Source organism: Sarcophilus harrisii, chromosome 1 (assembly GCF_902635505.1).
Source record: "Sarcophilus harrisii chromosome 1, mSarHar1.11, whole genome shotgun sequence".
Taxonomy (NCBI): domain Eukaryota; kingdom Metazoa; phylum Chordata; class Mammalia; order Dasyuromorphia; family Dasyuridae; genus Sarcophilus; species Sarcophilus harrisii.
Window position 1 is genome coordinate 214,000,157 of NC_045426.1, and position 26,250 is coordinate 214,026,406.

The 26,250-nt window shown below is 33.8% G+C and overlaps 1 protein-coding gene and 1 pseudogene across 8 annotated transcripts in view; both read left to right on the forward strand.

The window, feature by feature from the left end:
• LOC111719319 overlaps window positions 1–9,290 on the forward strand; it is a 32,874-nt pseudogene extending 23,584 nt beyond the window's left edge.
• EPB41L4B (erythrocyte membrane protein band 4.1 like 4B) overlaps window positions 1–26,250 on the forward strand; it is a 237,269-nt gene that overhangs the window by 76,302 nt on the left and 134,717 nt on the right. For all 8 annotated transcript variants that reach the window (XR_004234294.1, XM_031969236.1, XM_031969248.1 and 5 more), the window contains exons 3-6: window positions 11,869–11,911; window positions 13,888–13,966; window positions 16,336–16,380; window positions 18,645–18,697. Coding sequence is in view for 7 of the 8 variants with exons in the window: in XM_031969236.1 (XP_031825096.1) it covers window positions 11,869–11,911; window positions 13,888–13,966; window positions 16,336–16,380; window positions 18,645–18,697 (220 nt within the window). In the remaining variant the exon portion in view is untranslated. The remainder of the gene's footprint in view (window positions 1–11,868; window positions 11,912–13,887; window positions 13,967–16,335; window positions 16,381–18,644; window positions 18,698–26,250) is intronic.

The window sequence follows — 26,250 nt, forward strand, 5'->3', positions numbered from 1 at the left end:
CTTTGATCTGTGGTCAGGCCTTACATGCCATGTACCGTATCCCCAGCTGCCCCACAAATAGCAGTACCAGATGCTTTACTACAAAGCAGTAATCATCAAAAAAAAAAATTATGCTCTTTTTAAAAAACAGAAATGGTTATCGATGGAAAAATTAGACAAATAAGACACAAAAGAGGCAAGTCTGTGTGTGACCATGGTCATTAGACCTCTGTCGAAAATTTAGTTTGCCTGTTCTTTCCCATATCACCATCCCTGCACCCCTCTGTTTGCTTTATAGTTTAGAAAATGACACTTGCCTTCTTTCTCCTGGATGCACCTCAGAAGAGCAGCGTGGGATGCTGTCAGCAAAGTATATGGCTCCACAAGTGATGACCCCACATCAACATAAGTGGGAGCTTCTTCAGGGAGGCGAGGCAGGGCCATTGGCCTGTTTCTGTTGCTGTCAATATCTACTGTTTCATTAAACTCTTTTTGCAATCTTTGAAGATATTTGGATCCTGAAGGGGCATGTTTCTCCTCTCCCTAACACTTCATTAGTGTTTAGTACTTTAGTTAATTTAATTATTACTACATTAATAAGTGTTATTATCCAATTATCCAAAATATACTTTCCAATTATCCAAATATACTTTTTCTTTCCTATACCTTTCCTATATTTTCATATTGGAGTTTCTACTGAGCTCTAGTCTTTTCTTGAGGAATGTTTAAAAATTCTGTTTTATTAAAGGTCATGAGGACTTTCTAAGTCCACACTGTGACTTAAGACTTGTTTTTCCAGTTTGTTCATGCTAGACCCTGACCTGTAATCTGTATTTCTCAGAAATATTGACAAACCAGAACCTTGCCACTTTTTCATAGTTATCAGAACTGCTGCTAGTGTTCCAGTTTCCTCTTTGCTGGAATCTTATTTCCAAAGCTACACTATACATAATGGAAAATGCTTCTCAGGTGGAACTAGTCCCTGCCATTGTCACTAGTTTCTATTTAACCTGTATGGCCTCATTCCTCAATACAAATCACAAAAGTCATAAGATTTAAAACTTGGAAGGATCCTAAGGAATTACCCAATGCAACCTCTTCATCTTATGGATGAGGAAACTAAAATTAAGAGAAACGTATAAGTGACAAATCTGGAATTTGAATCTTGGTCTTTTGATTCCAAATCCCTGGATTTGGAGTACTAACTCCTTCTTATACTGCCTCCCTATAATAAATATGTAGAAGTTTCATTTGTCTTGTATGTTGATGATTGATATTTATTATCATATTACTATAGCTTTAAGAGTCAAATGTGTGTTAAAAGAAGCAATTTGAATTGTCAGTTGAAAAATGATTTACTCTGAAGTGCTTCTCCCTGTGTAGTCAGGGAGAAAGTATATTTTATCTGTAATCTATGGAGAGCCTGTGGGGAAGTTCTGGGAGGGAGGAGGTAAAGTGAAACTCTCTTCATCAGAATTATCTTAGATGTTAGTTGAACACAAGCATTATAAAAAGCATTTGATAATTAATGTGAAAGAAGCTGAAAGGATGTTTACTCTGATAATTGAAGGGGGGGGGGAATTACCTTTGTTTTCTAAGGGGGGCTGAATTTAACTCTTACCTTGAGAGATAAAAAAAGACTAAAGAGATTTTAATCAGTATTGGAGTGTGATCTGAATGGTTTCTCTACAAGTGAAGAGGGGTCTTTTATTATATTGAAAATTTGAGACAATTTTGGCTGAACTTTTTTAGAGCCTAAATATTATAAATACTTTTTTATATCTTTGATTTATAATTGTTTTTGTTTGTTAATCAATTGTGTTTTAATATTTGCTTAAACTTTTAAAATAAGGGTAATAAGCTTTGGGAACTGTTTTTCTTCAGTTCATTAAGTCCTTGTTAGATTTGGATGGTGCTTGAGCTAATTAATGAGAAAGTTTGTATTTAAGAAAAAGAAAACACTTTTGGATTTCTTTAGAGCTTGGGATGATCAAGTAAATGAGGAACAAGTGAAGTGGTGGGCTTAAAAGTGACACAAAAATAAGAAAGTGATTAGACTCCTCATTAAGCATGGCTATGATCTGAGTTACAAACTTAATTTCTAGGCAGATAACTTTGAGTAGTAATTTGAGGGAATTTTTTAAAATTCACAAAATTGGAATAATAAAAGACATTCTCTGAGTCCCAAATATCAGGGATATGGCTTACTTTCATCTTATGAGGAAGGAATGTTTGAAATCAACATCCAGAAATTCCTTATTTTGTTTCTATTTTGGACTCCTGTGTTCCACAAGGGAAGATCATGTTTACTCATTAGATAATCAACTCCAAAGCTTCTATCAACTTTTTGCAACCAAATTTGTTGAGATGTAAGACATCCTTATATGAAAACTAATATTGTCTTTCCTGAAGTCACACAAGACCTCCTGGCCCCAGATGCCATCAATGTTAAAATGATACCCACTGTTTATTCTTTTTTACTTTGAGCACTGAGAGTATCTCCAGTTAGAGGACCATGAGCTTTTGTATAACACTAGGGCCATTCTCTCTGCCTCATCTCATTCTCCTAGAGATGGATGTGTAGTCTGTTCTACTTTCCCAATATCAGAATACTTCCTTATTTTCCCATACTCAGAAAATTTTTGTCCAGAAAATCTTCCTAGCCAGTTGGCAAATTGAAATTTAGTCAAGCATATCACTAACCAATAAAATTCCATTAAGTCTGATGTTCTTTTAAAAAATCTTTGGGAAAAGAAGGGTTGAGATGTTTCTTTAATTACACTAGCTTATGGTTGTCTTTTTGAGTTGTAGCATGTATCTCAATTTGATAGAAATATTTACTGTTCAGTAAAGAAACAGATGTTATGTATTTATTTGGAAGAAAATGAATACAGGAGATACATCCACCCATTGACCTTCACTAGAGTCCTCTTTTGTAAAAAAAGAAAAATTCTGTACCATATGTGTTTATTAGCATCTTTAAGTAACTTAATGATAACCATCATGCTAAGTGTCAGTTTGGGGGTCAGATTCAAGAGTAGCATTATTGGAAAACTTTATTCTACTCCTCAAACTAAGCATTGTTTTTTAAAATTTTAATTAAGTCTCAGTAGTCTTTTAAAAATAATATTTTATTTTCCCCCAATTTCATGTTAAAACAATTCTTAATATTTTTTTAAAGTTTGGAATTCCAAATTCTTTCCCTCCTTATTAACCTCTTTTCCCCTCTCTCTGAGATGGTAAGCAACCTAATTTATGTCATACATGTACAGACATATAAAACATTTCAAATTAGTCATTTTCTACAAGACTCAAAAAATGAAAAAAATAAAGATTATGCTTTTGTCTATATTCAGACAATATCAGTTCTTGCTCTGGAGGCGAAGTGCATGTTTCATAATGAGTCCTGTGGGATTGTCTTAAATCATTGCAATACTGAGAATAGCTATTCTTTCACTTTTTTTGGTTGTACAATATTGCTTTTACTGTGTGCAATGCTCTCCTGATTGTACTTACTTCACTTTGCATCCATTCATGTAAGTTTTTCTATGTTTTTCTAAAATTATCTTGCTTATCATTTCTTATAGCACAGTAATATTCCACGATACCCATATACCACAATTTGTTTAGCTCCAGTTTATGGGCATCCCCTTGATTTCCAATCTTAGCCACTACAAAAAGAGCTGCTATAAATATTTTTGTACTCGTTGGTCCTTTTCCCTTTTTTCCTGCTTTCTCACTCCTCCCTATCCTTCCTCCTTCCCTCCTTCTTCTTTCTCCCTTCCTCCATCTTTCTCTCCCTTTCTTCAAATTCTTCCTTCAAATGCTCCAGAATGGTTGGATCAGTTTACAACTCTACTGACAGTTCTTTGGTCTTTTAGAATTCTTTCTGTGTGCTTTGGGTCTTCTTTTCTATCAACTAATTGAATTACATACTGAACTTTTCTGTTCTATAGTCTGGGCAAGCCCAGATTATGTTGAGCCTGCTTCCACTGGGGGGGGGGGGGGGGGGGTAGTGGAAAGATCACTGGATTTGCAGTCAGGAGACTGAGTTTGAATGACACCTCCAATTCATATTAACTGTGTAACCTTGGGCAAGTAATTCATACCCTTCTCTGAATCTTTTTCTTTGTCTATAAAATCAAAATCCTAATACTTGTTTAACCTACCTTACTATTGTAAGAAAGAGCTTTGAGGTATTAGTGTGTTACTGTATCATCATCTTCAGACTAGATAGAAACTATTGTAGTCTGGCACAATGAATAAGAACACTGGGCCTGGAGCCAAGAAGATCTGAGTTCAAATTCGGTTTCAGACATTTCCTGTTGAGCAAGTTACTTAACTTCTCTTTGCTTTAGTTTTCTCTACTATGAAATCAGATTTAAAAAAATACTATTTCTCCTCAGTTTTTTCTATAAAACAAAGGGTTAGCTTAGCAAGTCTCTATGGTTCTTTCAATCTCTATATCTATAAATTTAAATTATGGTCCCTATTAGACTTTTCCTAAACAAACAAACAAAAAAGACTAAGTTTATTTACCTTGCTTAAAATCTTTACCATAAACCATTTCAGTTAATTTGAGGAGCCTAGGTCTATACACTTACCCCAAAAAGATCTTTATCATAACCTATTTCATATAATTTGAACCCCATCTGTATTTTTGTTGTTGAAATTAATATCTCCTACAGAGTTAGAGGGTATATCCACCCCTAAAGTTCTGGATGTCTAAACCTGTTCATTTGCTTTAAAATTAAGCTTATTTCAATAATTTGTTTTTAAGTGGAAGCAGTTTTCTTCAATATACTACAGGTAGGAGTTGTGTTGAATAGTTGTGTTCAAATTCCATTCCTGGCTCTTATTTTCTGGGTGACCTCAGCCTAGTTACCTTGCCTCTGAGGGCTTCAGTTTTCTCATCTATATTTTGGGAATGATAATAGCTATAGTGTCTACCTCAAAAGGTTGTTGTAAGGCTCAAGTGTAATTCTTTTATGGGTTTTTTTTTTTTCAAAATGTAATTAGAGTTTAGTAAAGTAGAATTTAGAGTCATCAGGGTATAATGAGGCATTCTGTTTCCTTTAAATTTTGTTGTATTTGATCACATAGCTCATATTATGAATACATAATATTCATTTATCTAATTTTAATATAATATTTATATACAATATATTATTACACATATATATTTGGAAATATTCTTTGTAGAAGTATTCTATGTAAACAAATGAAGTCACTAAGAGAAATACTATATTGTTATTTTAATAAAAAGTTTGTTATTGTAGAAAAAAATCAATTTCATGCCCTTTATTATTTACTTCATGTACTCCTCTGAGAGCTTTAGAGGCTATTTTCTGCAGCAGAAGCCATCATTAGCCCTTTCATGTCAGCTAGAAGAATCTCATTCATGGTCCCTAAGGAATAACCAACATATTCCATGCTATCCTTTCCATCCTTGCAGCTATTGTATATGATAAAAGATTTAAAAATTATAGAGTTCCTCAAAGGAAATGGCTTCTTTTAGGTGTCTTGCTAGTAGACCAGTGCATCAACCTTTACAAATGTATTATTATAACTTTTACTTCTTTCATGAACATAGTTTACCGACTATACTTTTTTGTTGGTGACTGGGAAGAAGGGGCAATTGAATTCTGGAAATGATGGGCCATGGGTAAGCTTTAGGTCAATCTCCAGTGAAATTCTAAAATTATTAGTAAACAATCTAGAGGAAGCAGAAAAGGTTCACTAAAGATGATGTTAAAGCAAACTAACCTCATTTCTTTTCTTGATAAAGTTACTAGATGAATGAGTCAAGAAGTACCATAGACAGAATGTACCTCTATTTCAGGAAGTATTTCTTTAAAAGTTTTCATAATATCCTTATGAATTTTAGATTGTGAGCTCCTTGAGAGCAAGGACTATTTTTTGTTCCTCCTTTTTTCTTTTTCTTTTCTTAATCTTTAGTGCTTAGCACTTTGCCTGGCCCATTATTATTTGAATTTAATTGAATAAGAAAGAAAATGATACTTTGGTTGATAGTAAATTGATTGGAATATCTATACCCCAAGAATATAGATTTATAAATTTATACCAGCCCTAAAAAGAAGACTTCAGTGAAATTAGATAGGGCTCTAGCACAGATTCTTTTCTGTCCAACATTTGATTGTTAATTACATGAAGATGAACACAGCTGACTCCATCATGTTTGAAAATGAGACAAGGCCAGAAGAAGAAAAAAAAAGAATCAGGCTCCTGAAAAGATCTTTACAAGTTTCAGGGATAAGCAGAAATTTTAGAGACAAAATGTAGAGAATCCTTACTTATGTTAAAAAAAAAATAATAATCGACAGAACAAATAAAAAATAGGGGAGGACCAAGTTCCAATGATCTTGTGATGGGGAAAGCATCTGCATGCAGAGAGAGACTGTGGGAACTGAGTGTAGATCACAACATAATATTTTTACTGTTTTGTAGTTTTTTGCTTGCATTTTGTTTTCTTTCTCATTTTTTTTTCCCTTTTTGATCTGATTTATCTTGTGCAGCATGATAACTGTGGAAATATGCATAGAAGAATTGCAGATGTTTAATATATATTGGATTACTTGCTGTCTAAGGGAGGGAAAAATTTGGAACACCAAGTTTTGCAAAGGTGAATGTTGAAAATTATCCATGCATATGTTTTAAAAATAAAAAGTTTTAATAAGAAAAAGATAAAGGTATGCTAATCTTCAAGGAGCAGGATATTCTTTAAGAGGCAGGTCAGGGTTGCTGGCAAGTGGAAGAGGGGAGATGTCATCTCTTTTCCCCAGGTGTCCCTTAGCACTGTCCAGACATTGTGCTGGTCAATGGCACCGGGAAGATTTGAGTGTCAGAGAACATTTTCAATCACCCACTTACAACAGCTGCTGTGCAGAAATATCCAAATCCTATGTATCCAAGTGTGGTTGGAGTTAGAATACTTGTAGATCCCACTGAGAAATTGCCTAGCCAAAGACTTTTCAGTGAGGAATGCCTTCTATTGTAAAGTGGCTTATTGGTGTAGCAAAAGCCCAAACTTATGTGCAATTTTTTAAATCCACTAATATTTCTTTTACAAATATAGTTTCAGTAGATCACATACCTCATCCTCAAGAACTAGTAAAGACCATTTTGACTCAAGAAGCCATAATCATTGTGAAAGGAGTGAATGTTAGCAGTTATCTAGAAGAATTGATGGAAAGCATAGTAATCTAATGCTAATAAAGGCCATGAAGTAATGGAGTGGGTATAAATGCTGAGATTGAAGAGCTAACTGCTTCAGCAAGAGTATGAAGACCCCTATGGCCGCAGCAATGTTTGTTGAGAATTGGCCTTTTTTATGAAATGTTAATAAGTCCACCATGATGGTGACATAGTTGTTCATATTTGGCAATTAAGAGGTTCTTCAATATGTGAGGTAGTCAACTTTTGGTGGAAAAAGAGAGAAGGTACAGGGTTTCCCAATATATGGACTTAACATTATCCCAAAATAACATGCAATATCAGTTTTCCAATATGTGAAGATTTCAGAATATTTCAAATAGATACCTTGACTGGAGACTGGCATGCTGAATTTCTGTAAGGTTGAATTCTATAGCATTTAATTTATGAGACTACCTGGTTTTGGACCAACTCCAAAAATGAAGCAGAGCTACCTTTTTGAATATGATTGCCCAAGCAATGTTTTCATGTTGTAATAGCTTTCTTTGGAAAGAAAAACATATTACTTGAAATCCAAATGCAAACCATTTATTTGTACAAAAGTAAATGGCTTTGAAAAACTATGGCATTCTCATTTGGTACTTAAGTGATATTTTTGTAGTTAACATTATCATTAAAATGATATGTCTCAATGTAAACCTGATTGCATTACATCACAAAGTACTGTGTTGATTTGCCAAATTTTTCTTTCTATATACTGAAGGGATTGAACCAGATGGCTTCTCAGGGCTCTTTCCACTCCTATATCCTATGATCTCTATGATTTATGATCTCCCTGTACTTTATATTGGCTAGGCTACTTTTTCCCTATATTTTAAAGAGTGCAATGAGAAATTGGAGTGAGTCTAGAGGAGGTAACTTGAAACTCTGTAATGAGCAAACAGGTTGTTAGCCTGGAAGAGATTTGTTGACACATAATTCATGCACCCCCTGAGAATGGCAGAGCTATATAAAATCTACATTCTGCGATAGAAGCCATCATCACCCTTTTCATGTCAGCTACAGTAATCTCACACATAGTCTCAAAGAAGAAATAATCACTCTGGAAAGGTTCAGCATTTGATGAAGGGCTCTTAAAAGAGTAAGTAAATTGGTTTATGCTTTGTTAGGTCTAAAGGGCAGAAGTAGGACTAGTGGGAATGCCTCCAAAGAGGCAGATTTTGGTTCAGGACAAAGAAGAACTTTGTAATAACATTAGCAATTAAAAAATGGAATGAGCCACCTGTAGTGATTTTTTTTTCTTTAAACAAGAAGCTGGATGGCTATCAGAGTTGGAAAGAAGATAATTATTTGATGTCTTGTACTATTCATTCCCCTACCCAAACTGGGTGGGTTTTTTTGTTTTGTTTTGTTTTTTACAATCATCTCTCCCCTCTCTAGTGCATTCTTTCCCCAGTTGGCAAAATAACCTTCTGGTAGCTTATATCTGATTTTGTCATTTTGACTTTTTTTTTTTAAAGTTGTTCTTCACTGCCAATGGGATTTATTTTTCAATGCCTTAGCTTAACATTTCAGACCTGCTACAATCTAGTTCCCACTTACTTGAGAGCTAGCTGCCTTATTTCATGCTATTCTCCCTCACAAACTCTCTGATCCTGCCAAACTAAATTGCTGGCTATTTGCCAAACTTGGCATTCCAATGGGTATCCTCATGTATTCATATAAGCAGTTCTATACCCCTGCCCCTGACACACACATGGAATGCCCTCTTGCTTCATGTCCACCAAGAATATTTGTCTTCCTTCAAAGGTCAAGTACTGCTGTTCTCAGAACCTTCACTAATAACTCCAGTAGTTAGTGTTATCTCCTTCTTTAATTTTCCTAATATTATATTTATTCGTGCATATTCCAAATTCTCGCCTACTCCCAAATAGAATTAAATTCTTTGAAGATTTTAGTTCTTTCATATCAATCTTTGTGTCTCTAAAACTGCAGCCTTTCTTTATGGCCTCTTTTTTCATTTTTTATTTTGGCAAGGCAATCAGCATTAATTGATTACCCAGTCACACAGATAAGTGTCAAAATGTTTTAGGTTGCATTTGAACTTGGGTCCTTCTGACTCCAGAGCTGGGTCTCTATCTACTTGCCACCCAGCTGCCCATAACGTTGTTGGTGTTTAAAATAGTATTTGTTGAATTGAATTGTAGTCACTTAAGTGATTAGGGTTATTAATTCTCTTCATTTTTTTCTGGAAGTTGCTCAGACTGCTGTCAACATGCTCATCTGTTGCCCTATGTTAGCTAAGCAACATGGTGAATAGAGTGCTAGGCCTCTTGAGTTCAAATCTGGCCCCAAACACTTTATCTCTGGTGTAATAATAATGTACCTAAATGGATATAATAATGGATAATAATATATGAGTGTAATGGGCATAATAATAATAGTACCTCAATCTCCCAGGGTTGTCATAGAGGTCAAATTAATCATATTTATCAAACTAAGACATGTTGTTCATTCCATGTCTGATTCTTCCTGATCCTGTTTGGAGTTTTCTTGGCCAAGATACTGAGAGTTGTTTGTTGTTTTCCTTCTTAGCTCATTTTATATTTGAGAAAACTGAGGCAAAGAGGGTTCTATTTGCTAATAGGTGTCTGAGGCCTTATTTGAACCGAAATTTTCCTGATTCAAATTATATTTATGTATTTATCTATAGATATGTATATGCACATATATATACACACAGATTAAAGCATGCTATTTTATACTTTCTGTATTTTTTTGTTTTGTTTTGCTTTAGGTCTTTATTTTCTTTCACAACATGACTAATATGATATGTTTCATATGCCAAATAACCTATATTAAATTGCTTACTATCTCAGGGAGGAGGGAAGGTAAAAGAATGAGAAGAAAAAGTTGGAATTCAATTTTTAAAAATGAATGGTAAAAATTATCTTTACATATAATTGGAGAAAAATAAAATATTTTAAAAATGGAAAAAAATAAATGCTTGGTCCCTTTCCCTATTCCCTTATGTTATACAGAATTGTCTGAGAGTCTGATTCCCTTATAAAGCATGTGTATATATACATACACACAACACACATTATATTGCTGTGTATCTTCTGAAGACACTAAAAATGTAGAACCAGTAAATATACTATAGGTTATGGATGGAGTCATGATTATGAATTTTAATAGTAATTTTATTTTCAAAATACATGTAAAGATAGTTTTCAACATTCGCCCTTACAAAATTTTATTCCAAAATTTTCTCTTTCTTTTCTCTACATGCCCCTCTTCTAGATGGTAAGTAATCCAATGTGTTAAATATGTGCAGTTCTTCTATACATATTATGAACTTTAAAATCAGGTATGTGTAGACTATATTGGTAATAATCATACTATGGTTCATCATTTCAAAATCATTTCCTTATCAGGAAACCTTTTGAATAACAGATAGTGGTGGCTGATCCTCACCTATGTTATTTTCTGTGGCAAATAGAATTCTAATTTTGAATAAGAACATCCAGAGTGTGAGGGAGATATAAGAAGAGAGGAACAAGATTGTATTTTCCTTCTTCTTTTAAAAGAATAAATTTGATATTGGAATATATTTTGGAATATTAAATATATTCTAATAGAAATTAAGTTGTTAATCCTAATCTGTGGATAGGCCCCAAAGGAAATAACTAACAGATGTACCATGCTTTGCAAACAATAAAATTCTAGATATTAGGCATTGTTCTATGGAAACTTTTATTTACAGGGGTAATTTTTGGGTAGGTACTGTTAGAAATACTGGGTTCCTGCTCAAATTGAAGTTGATCAACAGAGAGAAGATACTAGTATTAAAAGGGATCAAAAAAAAGACTATGGGGAGTGAGGTGGGACAGCTAGGTAGCACAGTGGATAGAGCACCAGCCCTGGAGTCAGGAGGATCTGAGTTCAAATCAGATCTCAGACACTTAATATTTCCTAGCTAGGGCAAGTCACTTAACTCCAATTCCTTCATACACACACATACACATACACACGTCTGCGCATTTTAGCTGGTATTTGAAGGAAGTCAGAAAACATGAAGATGAGATTCTGGACATGGGGGGACAGCCAGTAAAAAATATTATGTGAAACGATTTTATCTAAGAGAGGGGAAAATAAATAAACAAACAAATAAATATTACTGAATCTTGTTTTGTTAAAAAAAAAAAAAAAAAAAAAAAAAAAAAAGCTCTCAGGCAAGGCAAAGGCTGTTTAAACCTTAGTATTTTCATATGAAACATAGGTCTCAGTTTGTCGTTTTCTTTCCCAATTCAAAGGAATATAGAGGCATCATGAATTTTCATTTGATACCTTTTATGGTTTGTGGAGTAGGGAAGGGCAGAGAAAAATGATAATAATGTTATTACCATAAGTTTGTAACAGCTTGTCTCTTTACCCTTGGCAGTACTAAGGAAAAAATGTATTTAGAACAAGAAAATTTGTTGGAATCCCTTTGGAATACTTAGGTTTCATTTCAGAAGGAAAAGCAATGGATTCCCAAGTTCAGTTTTGGAAAATTAAATTTTAAAAAGTAAATACCTGTTAATATTTGCAAACACTCAGAAAGACCTGTTAGAAGGAAATAAAGAACTTTCTGAAATTGCTGCTATATAGTCATTGATTTACTGAATTCCTTTGATGAAATCAAGGCACTAATAAATATTTTCTTTCTTTCAGCACTGGCTAGACCATTCAAAACCTATTAAAAAGCAAATGAAAAGTAAGTAACCCCAAGTAAATATTTCTTTTTTTTTTTGTTTGTTTTCTGTGAAATTAATTTTTAGCATCTTGGCTAATATATTGAATTATATTTTTATTAAATCTGAAACCATGAAGGCAGAATTAATTTTAAATAAAAATTTCAGATATTTTCAAGTTGACAAAGTTGTTAAAGCTTAAATGTGGAAAAATTTAAATAGTTTTTAAAAGATCAGAATGTTCTCATTTATAAAGAAGCTTAACTGTATTTGTAGGTTTCAAGCCATATACTTTTGATGGGGGTAAAAAAACAGTGATTCATGCAGTATTCAGAAAATTTGTTTTTATGAACATAGAATAAAATGTCATTTAGTCACCTGCATTTAGTTAGTACTTGCCCACATGTCTTAGTTATTTTCTAAAGATCCTTTAGAACATATTGTATATAAAACAATCATAGATATCATGATCATAGATCATAGATACCATGATAATCATGAGGATGTTAAACAATATTTCCAAAGATTGACTCTTTGGAAAATATTTATAAAATGTATTTATAAGTTTTAGAACATTATTTTCTTTACCTCCCATTTCCTTGTCCCCATGGTATTCATAGTACCCTATAGAAAGCATTAAAGAAGTGATACCCTTAAGCTGTGAGGTGATGCTGAGTTTTGGTTCCAGAATCAGAAATTCAAATTCAGTGTCAGTTACATACTGTATAATCCTGTGTGATCCTAGTCACTTCCTTGCCTCACTTTTCTCATCTGTAAAACGGGAATAATAACTTCTCAAACTTCCCAGAGTTGTTGTGAGAATAAAACGAACCAATATTTATAAAGTATTTAGCAGACCATAAAGCACTTATATAAATGTTAGCTATGATGAAGTATTGTCTAAACAATTATTATTAAGAGCACAATCTTTGTAATTGAAGGAGCAGGGTTTGAATCCTGGGTCTTTTTTTCCCCATTATGATATTTAGCAAGAGGAAAGGAAATAAGGGATATTAATTAGCAGGTCACTCAACCTCTCTTTGCATCAGCTTTTTCTATGTAAAATGAAGGCATTAGAATAAACTTCAGATGACCCAAACCTCTAGATAGTATGATCCCTTTTTTGTGCCTGCCCCAGGTATCCCTTTAAAAACATTTTTTTAAATTGGTGACTTAAATTTTCATATCACATTCATTTCCAAATGTAATATTTCTGCACAGTAAATATTCCTTAGAACAAAAGTTTTAAAATAAGAAAAAAGAATTTGACAAAATTGACTATGTCTGACATATGCACAATATTTTATATACATACTCTCCTTATCACTACAGTGAAGGGAGACAAGTGCATTTTCCCAATTCTTCTTTGAGGTCAATTTTGATCATTGTAAAATATTCAGGTTGTTTTTTTGGTCTTTCTATTTATATCGTTGTCCCCATTGTATGTATTTTCCTGATTCTGCTTATTGAATTCTGCAGCAGCCCATATGCGCTATCTCTTTGTATTTTTTTCATATATGTAGAGACATTTCTTTGAACTTTTCAAAGTATGTGCCTATCAGTGTAATTTCTGGATAAAATCTATGGAAATTTTAGTCACTTAATATTTCTTTCCAGAATTATTGGACTAATTTAAAGCTTTACCAACAGTATATTACTGGCTGCTTTTTAATTTCACAAGTATTCTGTGAAAAGTTAGCATTGGTTTGGAACACTTTAGGATCAGAAATGAAAGCAAAAATTCCTCCAATTCTAAAAGATTTTTTCTGTAAAAATAGACTAGTTATGCTGTCATTAATGCAAAGAATTTTCTTTTTTCCATTATGTTCATCAGTCTTGGGGGGGGGGGGAGGTGTGTGATTATTTATTGCTTAGTTTTTTCCCCACTTCACTATTGTACTTTTTAATTCAATGGCTAAGATGTTATGGATTTAATTTATTTTTTCCTTTTTCCTCTTTGTGATCTTCAAATTTTGGAAAACCATCTCCAAACGTGTAGTTGGATCTGCTTATGTTTTGCACTTTCGAATTAAATACTATTCTTCAGAACCCAACAATCTTCGAGAAGAGTTTACAAGGTAGGACATGATGCCAAAAAATCTTTAAATTTGTATTGTATTTATATTATATGCGTTTTCCTTGAACATTGTTGTTGCCTTTTCCTATTTGTTCTTTAGCCTTCTCTTTTTTTTCTTTTGTGGAGCCACTTATTTTACATTTCTGTTGAATCTCAGGATTTCTCTTATTCTTCTCTGTATCTTTGTTGATGTCTGCACTTCACATTAAACAACTTGGTCTTTGCTGCCTCAGATTTCAGGTGACTAGGATAACTGAGATTTATTTCTTTAGCTCCTTTTCAATTTTCTAAGACTTTATGTAAATCAGTTCATTGTGCTATTATTTTGGATTTAATTTCACAGAACTCAGAAGCAGGTATACTTTCCCCAGACACAAATTTCTCCATTTATTTCAAGTAAGAGGATGCTCTAGCAGATACTTGATTTTTACTGAGAGAGAGAGAGCAAACTTTTTCCTCTTAAAAAAAAAAAGGGAAAAAAACCCCACTTAATCTTCATTTCTTAAGTGGCAGGTAATAATTTGTGGCAGTTCTCTGTGGAGAGTTCCCAGCATTGTTGTAAGAATTAATGGCTTTTACTTGTCCACTAGATTATTTTTCAGGCTCAATCCTACTGTATTCCTACATGTTTCTAATTCATAGTTCTCACACAAAACTTATGCAAAATCCATATAAAACTGGCATTGCTGCCCTTTTCCTGGCATGTTATGTTTTTACTTTCCTCATGATTTTTTTGAACTTGACAAAAAGCTATGGTGGTGATGACAACATTAATCAGTTATCTAATGGGGTGGGAAATGGGCAATATTTATTCATCTGTTGAGGACCCCAGTTGTCACTCTGAAAGCTTCATTTTTACATTTGGTAATCAGTATGGCAGTCACCTGTAGCTTCTCATTGATAGTTGACTTTATGGTTGACTTTCCTAAATATGAATAGCAAGTTCATTTTTGGTTGAATTTCTTGTTTTAAAGTAGTCATATTCTACAACTCCACAAATTTTTTTGGTTTTAGTTACTCCCCTCCTCCCCCTTACTTCACTTTTTTTTTTATTTATTTGTTTTGCTGAGGAAATTGGGATCAAGTGACTTGCCCAGGGTCACAGAGATAGGAAGTGTTAAGTGTCTGAGGCCAGACTTGAACTCAGGTCCTCCTGACTTCAGGGCTGGTGTTCTATCGATTGCACCACTTAGCTGCCCCCACTTTTAAATATATTATTCTTTAAACATTTCTCTTTTATCCAGAGTACAGAAAAAAAAAGTTTATCTGTGTCTCATCTTTATTTAAAAATTCCTAAAAACAAAACTATTTTTTCAGTGTCTCATCCAGTTACTCAGGAACCTTTTCATTCAAACCTGTTGCATAGAAACATCATTGTAGCCATGAAACATTTAACTTTGGTGAAACACATTCATATTAATTTGTCTGCTACCTTCTCATAACACTGTGTCCCCATCTTTTATTTCATATATGTCATCATTACTAATCAAAATCGGGACTTTTCCTCATATCCTTTGATGTATGCTTTAAAAAAATTAATTTCTAGTTACAAAGTCAGCTTTAGACTTTCCTATGGGTCTGACAAAGGAAGATGTTTTTGGATGTTTCAGGACAGCTGTCTTGCTGTTCTGTTGGAAGAATTGCACACATATTTGCCATGTTTTTTGTCCTAGTTTGGTTCTCTTAAACTTTAAGGAAATGTTGAGGTACATTTGTTGGAGAACACAACTCACACTTGTTAGAGAGCAACAAGCTCACAAATATCTTATGATTTCTGTAAAATGCACATTTCTTTTTTTAATTAAAGCTTTTTGTTTTCAAAATATATGCATGGATAATTTTCAACATTCATCCTTGCAAAACCTTGTGTTCCAAATTTTTTCCCTCCCTTCCCCCCATCCTCTTTGTAGGTGGCAAATAATCCAATATATATTAAACATGTGCAATTCTTCTATATATATTTCCACAAATTTCATGTTGCATAAGAAAAATCAGATCAAAAATTTAAAAAAGGAGAGAAACAAAAAGCAAGTAAAGAACAGAAAGAGTGAAAATCATATGTTATGATCCACACTCAGTTGCCACAGCTCTCCATCACAAGCCCATTGGAACTGACCTGAATTCTTGATGTTGAAAAGAGCCATGTCCAAAATGTACATTTCTTTAGGAAATTCTGGGACATACTTCAGGAGACAAGTCCTATAAAGGAAAGTCTTCTACAAAAGTTGAAATTTTATTTGAGTATTTTTTTTATAATTCAAAATTGTTCAATAAAGATTTAATGTGTGGGGTGGTATTTACAGTGGAAAATTTGGGAATGATAGAGTCTTGGAAAGACATTATTTGTTGACTTTTGTATATATTTGTCAGGTACCTGTTTGTATTACAACTCAGGCATGACATTCTTTCAGGAAAGTAAGTATGTTTTTGTTACACACTCTGAATCCTATTGTTATATTTGTCATGTTCCTTTAAAAAATAAAAAAGCACCAGCTTTTATTAAGTAGATCTATTCCTACCATATCATTATTTTATTTTTTAAGTGCTGTGTAGCTTGAATAATTTCCAAAAATATTTTCTTTTTTAAGTGATTTGCATACAGATATCTTTATCTTTCTAATCACATCACTGGTCCATCCATGATGGCTTTTGTTTTATTTCTCTAAAATACATTATTATATGTATACAGGTACAGGGATTTGCCCAAATATCCCATTTGTCACCATTTGCATTTAAGTAATGTAAAGGGATTTTCTCCTGAGTCAGGTGGAAAGAGCATTTGAATATTGTTATTTTCTTTACTTACAAATAGATTTCCAGTATTATTTCTTTCAATCTTTGAGTTATAATAATAACTTATTAAAATATTTTGGTATTGAAGTATTGAGTTTCACATGCTATACTCTTGAATCCAAATAATCAAATTTTTATAATTATTTCATAGTTTCAGTATCTGAAGTTAATTCTTTCTATTGCATGATTGCTAAGAATGTATATAAATAATTTTGACTAATAGTCAGAAACCCAGATACTTACTGCTAGGGTCAGAAATAGTTTTATTATCTGTAATGACCTTTTGAAACTTGGGAAAATTAGCTGGAATATGCAATATAAAATAAGTAGACAGTATAATGCATGTATTTGTCTCTCTCTGTTATGTTAACCAAATCTTTGATCCTTGATATCATGTTCATATATTTTGTACGTGTGTATGTGCATTGCTGTTAATGATGTCTCTTTAAAGCATTAGAAACAGATTATTGTCGACTTTTTTTTTAACTGAAGTTAATTATATAGGGAAAGAAAATTTTGTCTTCTGCATGTTCAAAGCATGCTTGGACTAAAAAAAATACCAGTTTAAAAGTCAAAACTACGAACAATTCTATACAGTGTCTATATACAATGTATGCCAGTGGTTACATTATAGTGCCCTGATGCTGATAGACTAGAAAACTGAGCTATTTTTTAAAAAAATAGCATCAAAGCCAGTTAATCTTCTACCATTTCTCAGAGGTATGGTCTTTTGTGCTTTAAACAAAATAGGAAACTATGTAAAATGTACATATGAAAAGATCAATCAGTTACCTTTATAATAAAGGAGTATTAAAAAATGGAGATCATTGGGTACACTTAACTCTTTATTCACACCTTAATAAAGTTAAGAAGAGACACTGAAAACGCCAAACGATTTAATTGTGAAATTGCTTCTATTTGACTTGAGATGTTCACTCAATTCCTTTCTACATTTTCCTGATTTGGCTTTTTTTAGATTCTTCAGGATTTGGCTAAATTTTAGAAAGAAAGAGACCCCAGGGCAACATTCATTATCTCTTTACAAATGATTGTATTAACTTTGTTTCTTCTTTGAGACATAAGCAAAATGTTTACTACCAAGAAAGAAAGAGTGGAAAATTTGGTTTAAAAAAAAAATCTGAAATATCCATAGCTCCGTTTCCCATTTTAAAGAAACTTAAGATTTCTTTCCATGATTAAACATTACTAGCACATCTGAAGTAATACTTAGAATGAACTCAGTTAATTAAAGAATAGTGAATTGTCTTGATTTTACTTTAGAACAACTGAATCATGTATGTCAAACTTTCTTTCAGTAATAAGAAATAATACTGTAGTAGAGACACACATTTTTAATGGCTTAGAGAGATGTTCTCAGAGTCAGAGAGACCTTTCATTGTAGCCTTTGATCCATATTGAGCATATGATAACCTCTCAACTCTGATAACACTCTTAAGACCAAAGATTGCAGAACAATTAACAGTCTTTATGTAAAGGCGTTTCTTCCCTAATAATTTTCCCTATAACAAGTAAATCATTGTGGCGAAATGACCCCAACATTGCATCCCACAATTTTCCATCCCCATAACTAGTTTTATCTAATTTTGTTTAAAAAGTGAATAGATACTACATATGGATTATAATCAGATTCCAAGTACTATGAAACATTGTTTTTTATATTCTGAAATAATCACTCTTAAATAGTTCAGTGTGTTTGGTTGTTTCTGTTTTCAAAATATGACTATAGAATATATTAAGAAAAGAATAAAAAATAGTGATTCAGATTTTCTTAGAAACCTTAAAAAAGTCCATTTTAGTATAGTTGTATTCCTTGTATGTACATTTAAGAAAGATTCATATTCTGAGCTAATTTCTTTTCTTTGAAGATTAAAATGCCCATATGAGACTGCTGTGGAGCTAGCTGCCCTGTGTCTTCAAGGTAGGAAATCATTTGAAAGTTATTTGTATTCTGAAATTGTTTGTAATAATACTTCAATGGTGAATCTGTTGGCCTTAATGTTACCATTAAATATTTGGTTTATGGTGATAAATGTTGGCATGTGCAGTCATTAAAATTCTCTAATTTCAAATGAAATAGTCTTGATATTCACTAATAAAGCCCCAGATACACTAATAGGTTAAGAGATGTGCCTGTACTAACTGTCCATTTTCTAGCTTATTTGTCTGGTTAATGAGAAGCAGGCTCACAGTACATACATATTGTGTTAGGCTTGGAGTCAGGGTTCCAATCTTAATTTTGATGCTCACTGCATAGACCTTGAATAAGTCATTTAACCTTTACCTGCCTCAAGCAACATCCTAGTACCTCTCTATTTTGTCATAGTGAAGGATGCGATTTTTTTCTGCAGTGATGGAGGGATTTCCCCATGCTAATGATGTCGTAGAGCTTTCATTTATTTGCATATTAATCATGTGCTCTTTTATCATTTTAACTTGTTAGAAAGCTATTTCTAAATTTAACACTGGATCTTTTTATGAGAAAAATATTTTGCTATGTTTTAACTGTATAGATTAATTCCTTTTTAGTATATAATTTTCTCATATCAGAGAGTTATATCTTTTATTTTGATGTAAAGCCTCATGTAAATTGTATTATAGATATCTACATATAGTTATGTTCAGTTTAGAAAAACAGGATCAACAATTAGGACATATTTACAGTTATCTTCATTATGAAGGCAGAAATAGAATTTGTTTTACTAATAATTATGAAAAAAAAGAATGCATTTTATCTGTCTGTAATGTTCAAAAATAAGATTCTCATTTTGTACCAAAGTTGAAAGTTAGTAATGCTAGACCATTTTATCCCCTTTGACATATGAGAGAAAGTAGAAATAGATGTTATCGTTCTTACTCCTGTAAATTCTGAATTTCCGTGTATGGCATTTTAATTTGATAAGCATTTGTGTTAATGCTGCAGGTAATGCTAACATGAAAGCACTGTGGGTGGTGGTATACATTTTTCTGAAAGCAATATTATTGAAAGTGTGAAAAAATCAGTATATTTAATTAAAAAAAGATAGATCAATTAACTCATTTGGGGACATTTTTAAACCTAGCTTTTGAGCATTATTTAGAATAAGACTAGCCTCTTGAAATAAGAGGGTTGATATTGCTCTGTGACGTTTATTCTTCATCAGTCTATAGTCAGACCTAGAATTATGAAGTTCTTTACCAGACAACATTTTCAGTTTGATGAGGTACAGGTATGGCAATGCCTTAAGTTTCCTTGTAGAATAAACACTAATTTTTCTTCCTGTTATCATGATGTTGTAGAAATATCAGTAACCTAAGGTTATAGTAAGAGTTAATTCTAGGAAAAAAATGTCCCTGTAGGAGACTACCTTTTCCTCGGCCCTTCTTGTATCTACTTCAGATACAATAGTCTTTTACCAAAGGCTCATATATCCATTGCACCACTATCCAAATTTGGACACATGGAACAATTAGAATTATACAGGACAATATGTAATCCAATGCTAGATTAAGTAATATCCTATAATATTACAGTGTTGGATACTACCCAGGACATAATGTCAGTGATTTGGAAGAATCACCAGGGAGAAGAGAGGATGGTTCTTCTCTTAGTATAAATGAAGTATTGTCTAAGTCGAGAGAAGAAAGAACCAGAAGCAAAGCGCAGCCAGATCGTTCTTAGGTTGTAAGGTACCAAGTTCCTGAGACCTAAGGCAGTTTTGAAGCTTGAGGCAAGATATTCAGCACCCAGAGGTCCATGTTCAGTGAGGAAACCACTCTGTAAGGAATACTAGGCAATCTGTTTCTGTGACTCAGTCTGATCCCCAAAGATTTGATCTTTTTTCATTGACTGCTTGCCCCTTCAGCTTTTATAAATGTTCTGTCATAGTTCTTTACAGGATCCACTAAGCTACTGTTTGACTTAGCTACATCCTTCAGGCCTGGAGCTTTTATACCAAAAGTTGTAAGAGATTTCAAAAATCCAGCCCACATGATTGTTTGACAACCATGTTCCAGGCTAGATGCAAATACTGAAGCAGCTAGATGGTGCAGTGCTTAGAATACGACCCAGAGTCAGGAACACCTAAGTTCAAATCCAGCCACAGACACTTACTAGCTGTGTGACTCTAGAAAAGCCATTTATTCTGTCTACCTTGGTTTTTTTCATTTGTAAAATGGGGATAATAAAAACACCCATTTCTAGGGATATTTTGAGGATCAAATGAAATGATTTAAAGCACTTAGCACAGTGCTTGGCACAATAATAAGCACTATATAAATGTTGGCTGTTATTACAAGGCATTGCCATACCTGTACCTCATCATATTGCCATACCTTTCACATTCTAATGTAATTCTATTACAAAGACTCTTCTCTATTAAGGAGAGTCCAAACCATTTGTGGGTATAAAGCAGGGGTCTTCAAACTACAGCCCGCAAGCCAGATGCAGCAGCTGAGGATGATTATCCCCCTCACCCAGGGCTATGAAGTTTCTTTATTTAAAGGCCCACAAAACAAAGTTATTATTTTTACTATAGCCCAGCCTTCCAACAGTCTGAGGGACAGTGAACTGGCCCCCTATTTAAAAAGTTTGAGGACTCCTGGTATAGAGGGTCACGGGTAGGAAGACAAGTTTCTGTTAATGCCCAAGTAGTAATCTTGGATTACTAGGGGAGTTGGTAGTCCTCCAGCTTTCTCTTTATCCTAGAATCAATAATTCCACAAATATTTGTTAAAATACCTAGTACACTGGAGTAGGTTCTAGGAAGCAATAATCTTTGGGACAGCAAACAGTTTTCCATCCAACCCAATCCTATAAAGGGAAAAGCGGGAGATCAATGTGAGATACAGGTGGCAGGAAGGGCTCCAGGTCGAATACCGGTGCTGCAGTTTAAGGTAAAGGTAAGTCTCAGTTTCATCTGCTTCAGTGCAGTGTTCAGTAACACTTGTGATTACTTCAGTAATCAGAAGACTGTGAACCAAATGGGACTTGGAGAAGGCTTTGAAAAACCTGTTAGGATTTGATAGATGGGGAAGGTGGGGCTGGGGCAGGACTTTTCTGAATCTAAGAATTTCCCCCAGAAAGCCCATCCTGCTGTCCCTAAAGAGTAATAAACAGCTAATGGAAGCAGTGGGGCTTTCCTCCTCCTCCTCCCTCGTGGCAAGCGTACAGTCTGCAAGCCCTTGCCAGCTTACACAGAGCAGGAAGCACAGGACAGAGAGAACAAGTTTGCCTCATCCTTGATCCCAAAACAAGCTTGGTTTTGTATTACTTCTGTTGGTTGTCTCTCCTTTGTTCCCACTCCTGTTGACCTGATCTTTGATTTTAGAGTCTATCAATCCCCTTAGAATCCTCTGGCATAGAGATAGGACTTGGAATGAGGAGAATTGGGAATGGATCCTGTTTCAGGTCACTAATAATTCAGATACTTAATAGTTGTGTGATAATAAGGAAGTCTTTTCAGCTCTGAGATTCTCAATTCCCTCGTTGGTGATACTGGAATAATAAGACTTGCAATGATAACATTTTTACATTGCTTTAAGGTTTTGCCAAGCACATTACCTATGTTACCTTATTGATCCCCACAGCAACCCTGGGAGGTCAGTGCTATTCCTCTCCATTTTATAAATGAAGAAACTGAGATTCGTAGTAAGAGGCTGAGACCACATTTGAAATGGGGTCTTCCTACTTCGAAGTCCAGTATTCTAATGACCTTTATCCATCTCACAGAATTGTTATAAAGATATATATTGTTATATAAAGATAAAGTTATAAAGAGTTACAACTCTTGATAAAAGAGCGGCCTGAAGGATGTAGCTAAGTCAAACAGTAGCTTAGTGGATCTTGTAAAGGACTATGACAGAACATTTAAAAGTGATTTACAAACTTGAAAATAACTGTATTAAAAAGAGAATATGTTGTATTGTTTGAAGAATTGGACTCAGAACACGTGGATTCAGTTCTTGGATTGAACTCAATGCCCCATGCAACACTCTAAGTTGTTCTAAGATCATTTGGTGATCTTTCTTCTATTAATTATTTCTTATTTATCCTGATAGTCAGCAAATATTGTGTTCCAATTGAGTACCTAGCTCTTTGGAGAAAGTAGAGTTTTAGGAGTTGTAAAGATATTTTGGTTGGACAAAGAGAAGATGGCCAAGGACACTGACAAGTTGGTAATCCAATCACAAAGAGTGGGAAGGCAGTAAGAGTAGGAAAAGGATGAATCAAAGGAAGCTTTTAAAGGAAATATCTGAACTTTTGAAGGCTTATTAGATGTTGAGAAGGACCAGAGGAAATCTGTTTGACTTCTAAGCACTTAATCATTTCTAATTTGTATTATGGTTAATTGTATATTGTAAACTCTCTGAAGGCAAGAGTGAAGAGATTGGACCTCTGGTTTCATTGGGACAAGGAACTTTCAAGTATGGAGGTCATGTCTAACATTATGACTTGACATCTTCTCTGTAATTTGTAGTCTTAGTGAGAAAAATGAATATTTCTCCCTTATATTAATGACCAATTATTAAATTAGAATTAGGATTTTTTTTTCTATTTCTTCTTTCAAAACCCAGGACATTTTTGATCTTACCCAAAAATCTAACTCCACTCAGACCATTTTATCTGGATGGAATTCTTACCTCTCCATCTTTCATTGTTCCTTGACTAGGTAGATGGTAGATCCTTTGGTATGGATTGCCTGAGATAGACGTTATCTGGATTGAGATCTCTGTGTCCTAAGTGACATAATCAAAAGCATGTCCTCAGCCCCTCTTTAGAATAGACTCAGTTCTCATTATAATATTCATTGTCTGATTAATTAACCAATCAGAGTTGATTTCCACCTGTCAAGGATACTCACTCTTCCAAGAGTTTCTAAGTATTGAGTGACCTTCATGATTCATGTTTGGTTTATGAGAGAAACCCATCATTTTATTAATTATCTGCTAACCATAATTAAGAATTGATAATTAATTCTCTTGGACTTTTCATATGTCACATTAGAAAATTGCCCAGAGCACTGAAAATTTGAGTATTTTGTCCAAAGTGCCATAGGCACTTTGATATGTCAGAGTCCAGACTTGAATCTACTGTCTGAAGCTAGCTCTCTTATTACCTATAAAAAATAATTAAGTTGCTCATAGCAGATGCTTGAAAATGCCAGAGTATCTTAAGTGGATAAATGCTTATTAAGTCAGAACTTTTGGATGTGGAGGACTTAGGAAATTGATGCCAATTGACAGAGAAGGAAGTTGGGAAAGGGAAAAGGATTAGCAGAAATAATAGTGTTCTTTTGAATGCACTGATTTTGAGGTGATGTCAGGACATTCAGATGGAGATTTTTACAGGCATTTAGAAATATGTTGGAGCTTTAAAAAAAAAAAGTTTTTTAAGCTGCTGTTAATTTGCTGTGTGATTTGGGCAAATCATTCTCTCACTATCACCTCGGTTTTTCCTGCTAGTGATCGATGCTTTTATAATCCATGCTTTTATAATCCTTACATATTCCAGCCCCCAGCTTCTTAAACTGTGGGTTCCAACCCCATATGGGACCTCATAACTGAACATGAAAGTTGTAAAATTATGATTGATTATCAGTAAAGGTTTGGTTTGTATACCTGTAAGCCCAAGATTGGGCAAAAATTTCTCAAATGAAAAGGGATTCCAAGTAAAAAAAAAAGTTTGAGAAGTCCTAGTCTAACCCATAAGTGTGAACTTCAGTGCTTCCTCAATCCCCGTGTTAGATTCCTACTATTGTTGGTCTTAACCTGGCAATCTTGACTGATACTTACTTTGTTCCTTCTTCAACCTTGATTTATATTTGCTGCTTTTATTTCACTGCAGATCCTAATCCCTTTATTTTTGGTCTAGATCTACCAATTTGACCTTGATTTTCAATCATTTCCTCAGCAATTAGATTTTGTCACCTTCATGTTCTTACCCTATATTTCCTATATTTATAAGTTCAGTTAATATATTATCACTGGAGTTGATCTAAACATAAGGTTCTCAGTTAAAAAAAAAAGAGAGAGAGAGAGAGAACTGTATCATTTCCCTGGTGCTGGAGAAGATTACTGTGAGAGTTAGCAAGTTAAGGGTAACAATGGAAGAAATAAGTGGTTTTACATTGGGTATGAAAAGCTTAGGGTGGTGAAATAAGCCTTGAGAGGTAACTAAATGGGGTAATGAAAATGAAGGACACAGCAAGGAGTTCTAATGTAAGCTGATATCAAAGAAACTAGAAGGGAGAGTTTTTAGAGGGAAAGGAAAGTATAGGCTGTATCAGATACAGTAGAAATTTTGAGGAAGATTAGGAAAAGGCCATTGGATTTGGCTAACAGGGGTTCATTGATGACCTTAGAGTAGTTTATAAGTCAAACACTCAGGGAGAAGAAACCAGATTTTAGCTGGCTGAGAAGGAGGAGTGGCTGAGGAAGTAATGCTTTCTGTGGGTATAAACCGCAGATTCAAGAAACTTGGCTGGAAAAGTAGATATATGGGCTATCACCAATGAGCTAAGTGATCTTAAGCAAATAACTTTACATTGGTTGTCAGTTTTCTTTTTTTTGTAAAATGATGTCTAGGGAATGGAAAGCTGGGTTAGATAATCCTGAAGGTCCCTTCCAGTTCTACTATTCTGTAGTGCTCTGAATATAATGAAGGATTAGCATTCAAACTGTTTTTAAAAGTCAGTGATACACTGGCCTTGAAGTCAGAAGGACCCGAGTTCAAATGTGACCTCAGACACTTGATGTTTTCTAGCTGTGTGACTCTGGGCAAGTCACTTAACCCCAATTGCCTTGGGGGAGAGGGGAGGGAAATAAAGGAAGTGATAAAGTTCTATTGTTCTCTTTCCAAGAGATTTGGTCAACATTTGGTGAGAATTTTTGTTGATATCAAATAATTTATAGAGTAGAATTAAGTACATTCATAGTCCTTGATTCTTCTGCTTGACTAATTTCTCTGTACTAAGACATGTTAAAAGATATTGTTCTATTCATTAGAACAATGTTTTTAATATGGTTTGAGAGCCAATTTGGTTTATGGTAGATAGGCAGCTGGATTTAAAATTTGGAAGTCCTGAGTTCAGATTCAGCCACCACCATCCCTCATTAGCTATGACCATAAACAAGTCATTTATATCCTCTGAGCCTTGATTTCCTTTTTATAAAATGGATATAATACTTATACTACCTGCTTTACAAGGTTTCTAAGAGGACCAGATGAGATAATGTATTTAAAATCTTGTAAATCTTAAAACTATTGTATAAATGTCAAGTATTAATTTATTTTTGAAAATAGGAATAAATATTTTATTTTCATATTAATTTAGTTCTGATATTTCAAATAAATATCCCATTGTTCCTTCTTTCTAAAAACTAGGTGTGAATTATTTTACTATTTCTAAATAGATCCAGCTGTAATCCTCTTTAAAATTGACATAACATCCCTATTGTTACCCTTCAACATCAAGTCTGTTTCAAATGAAAATA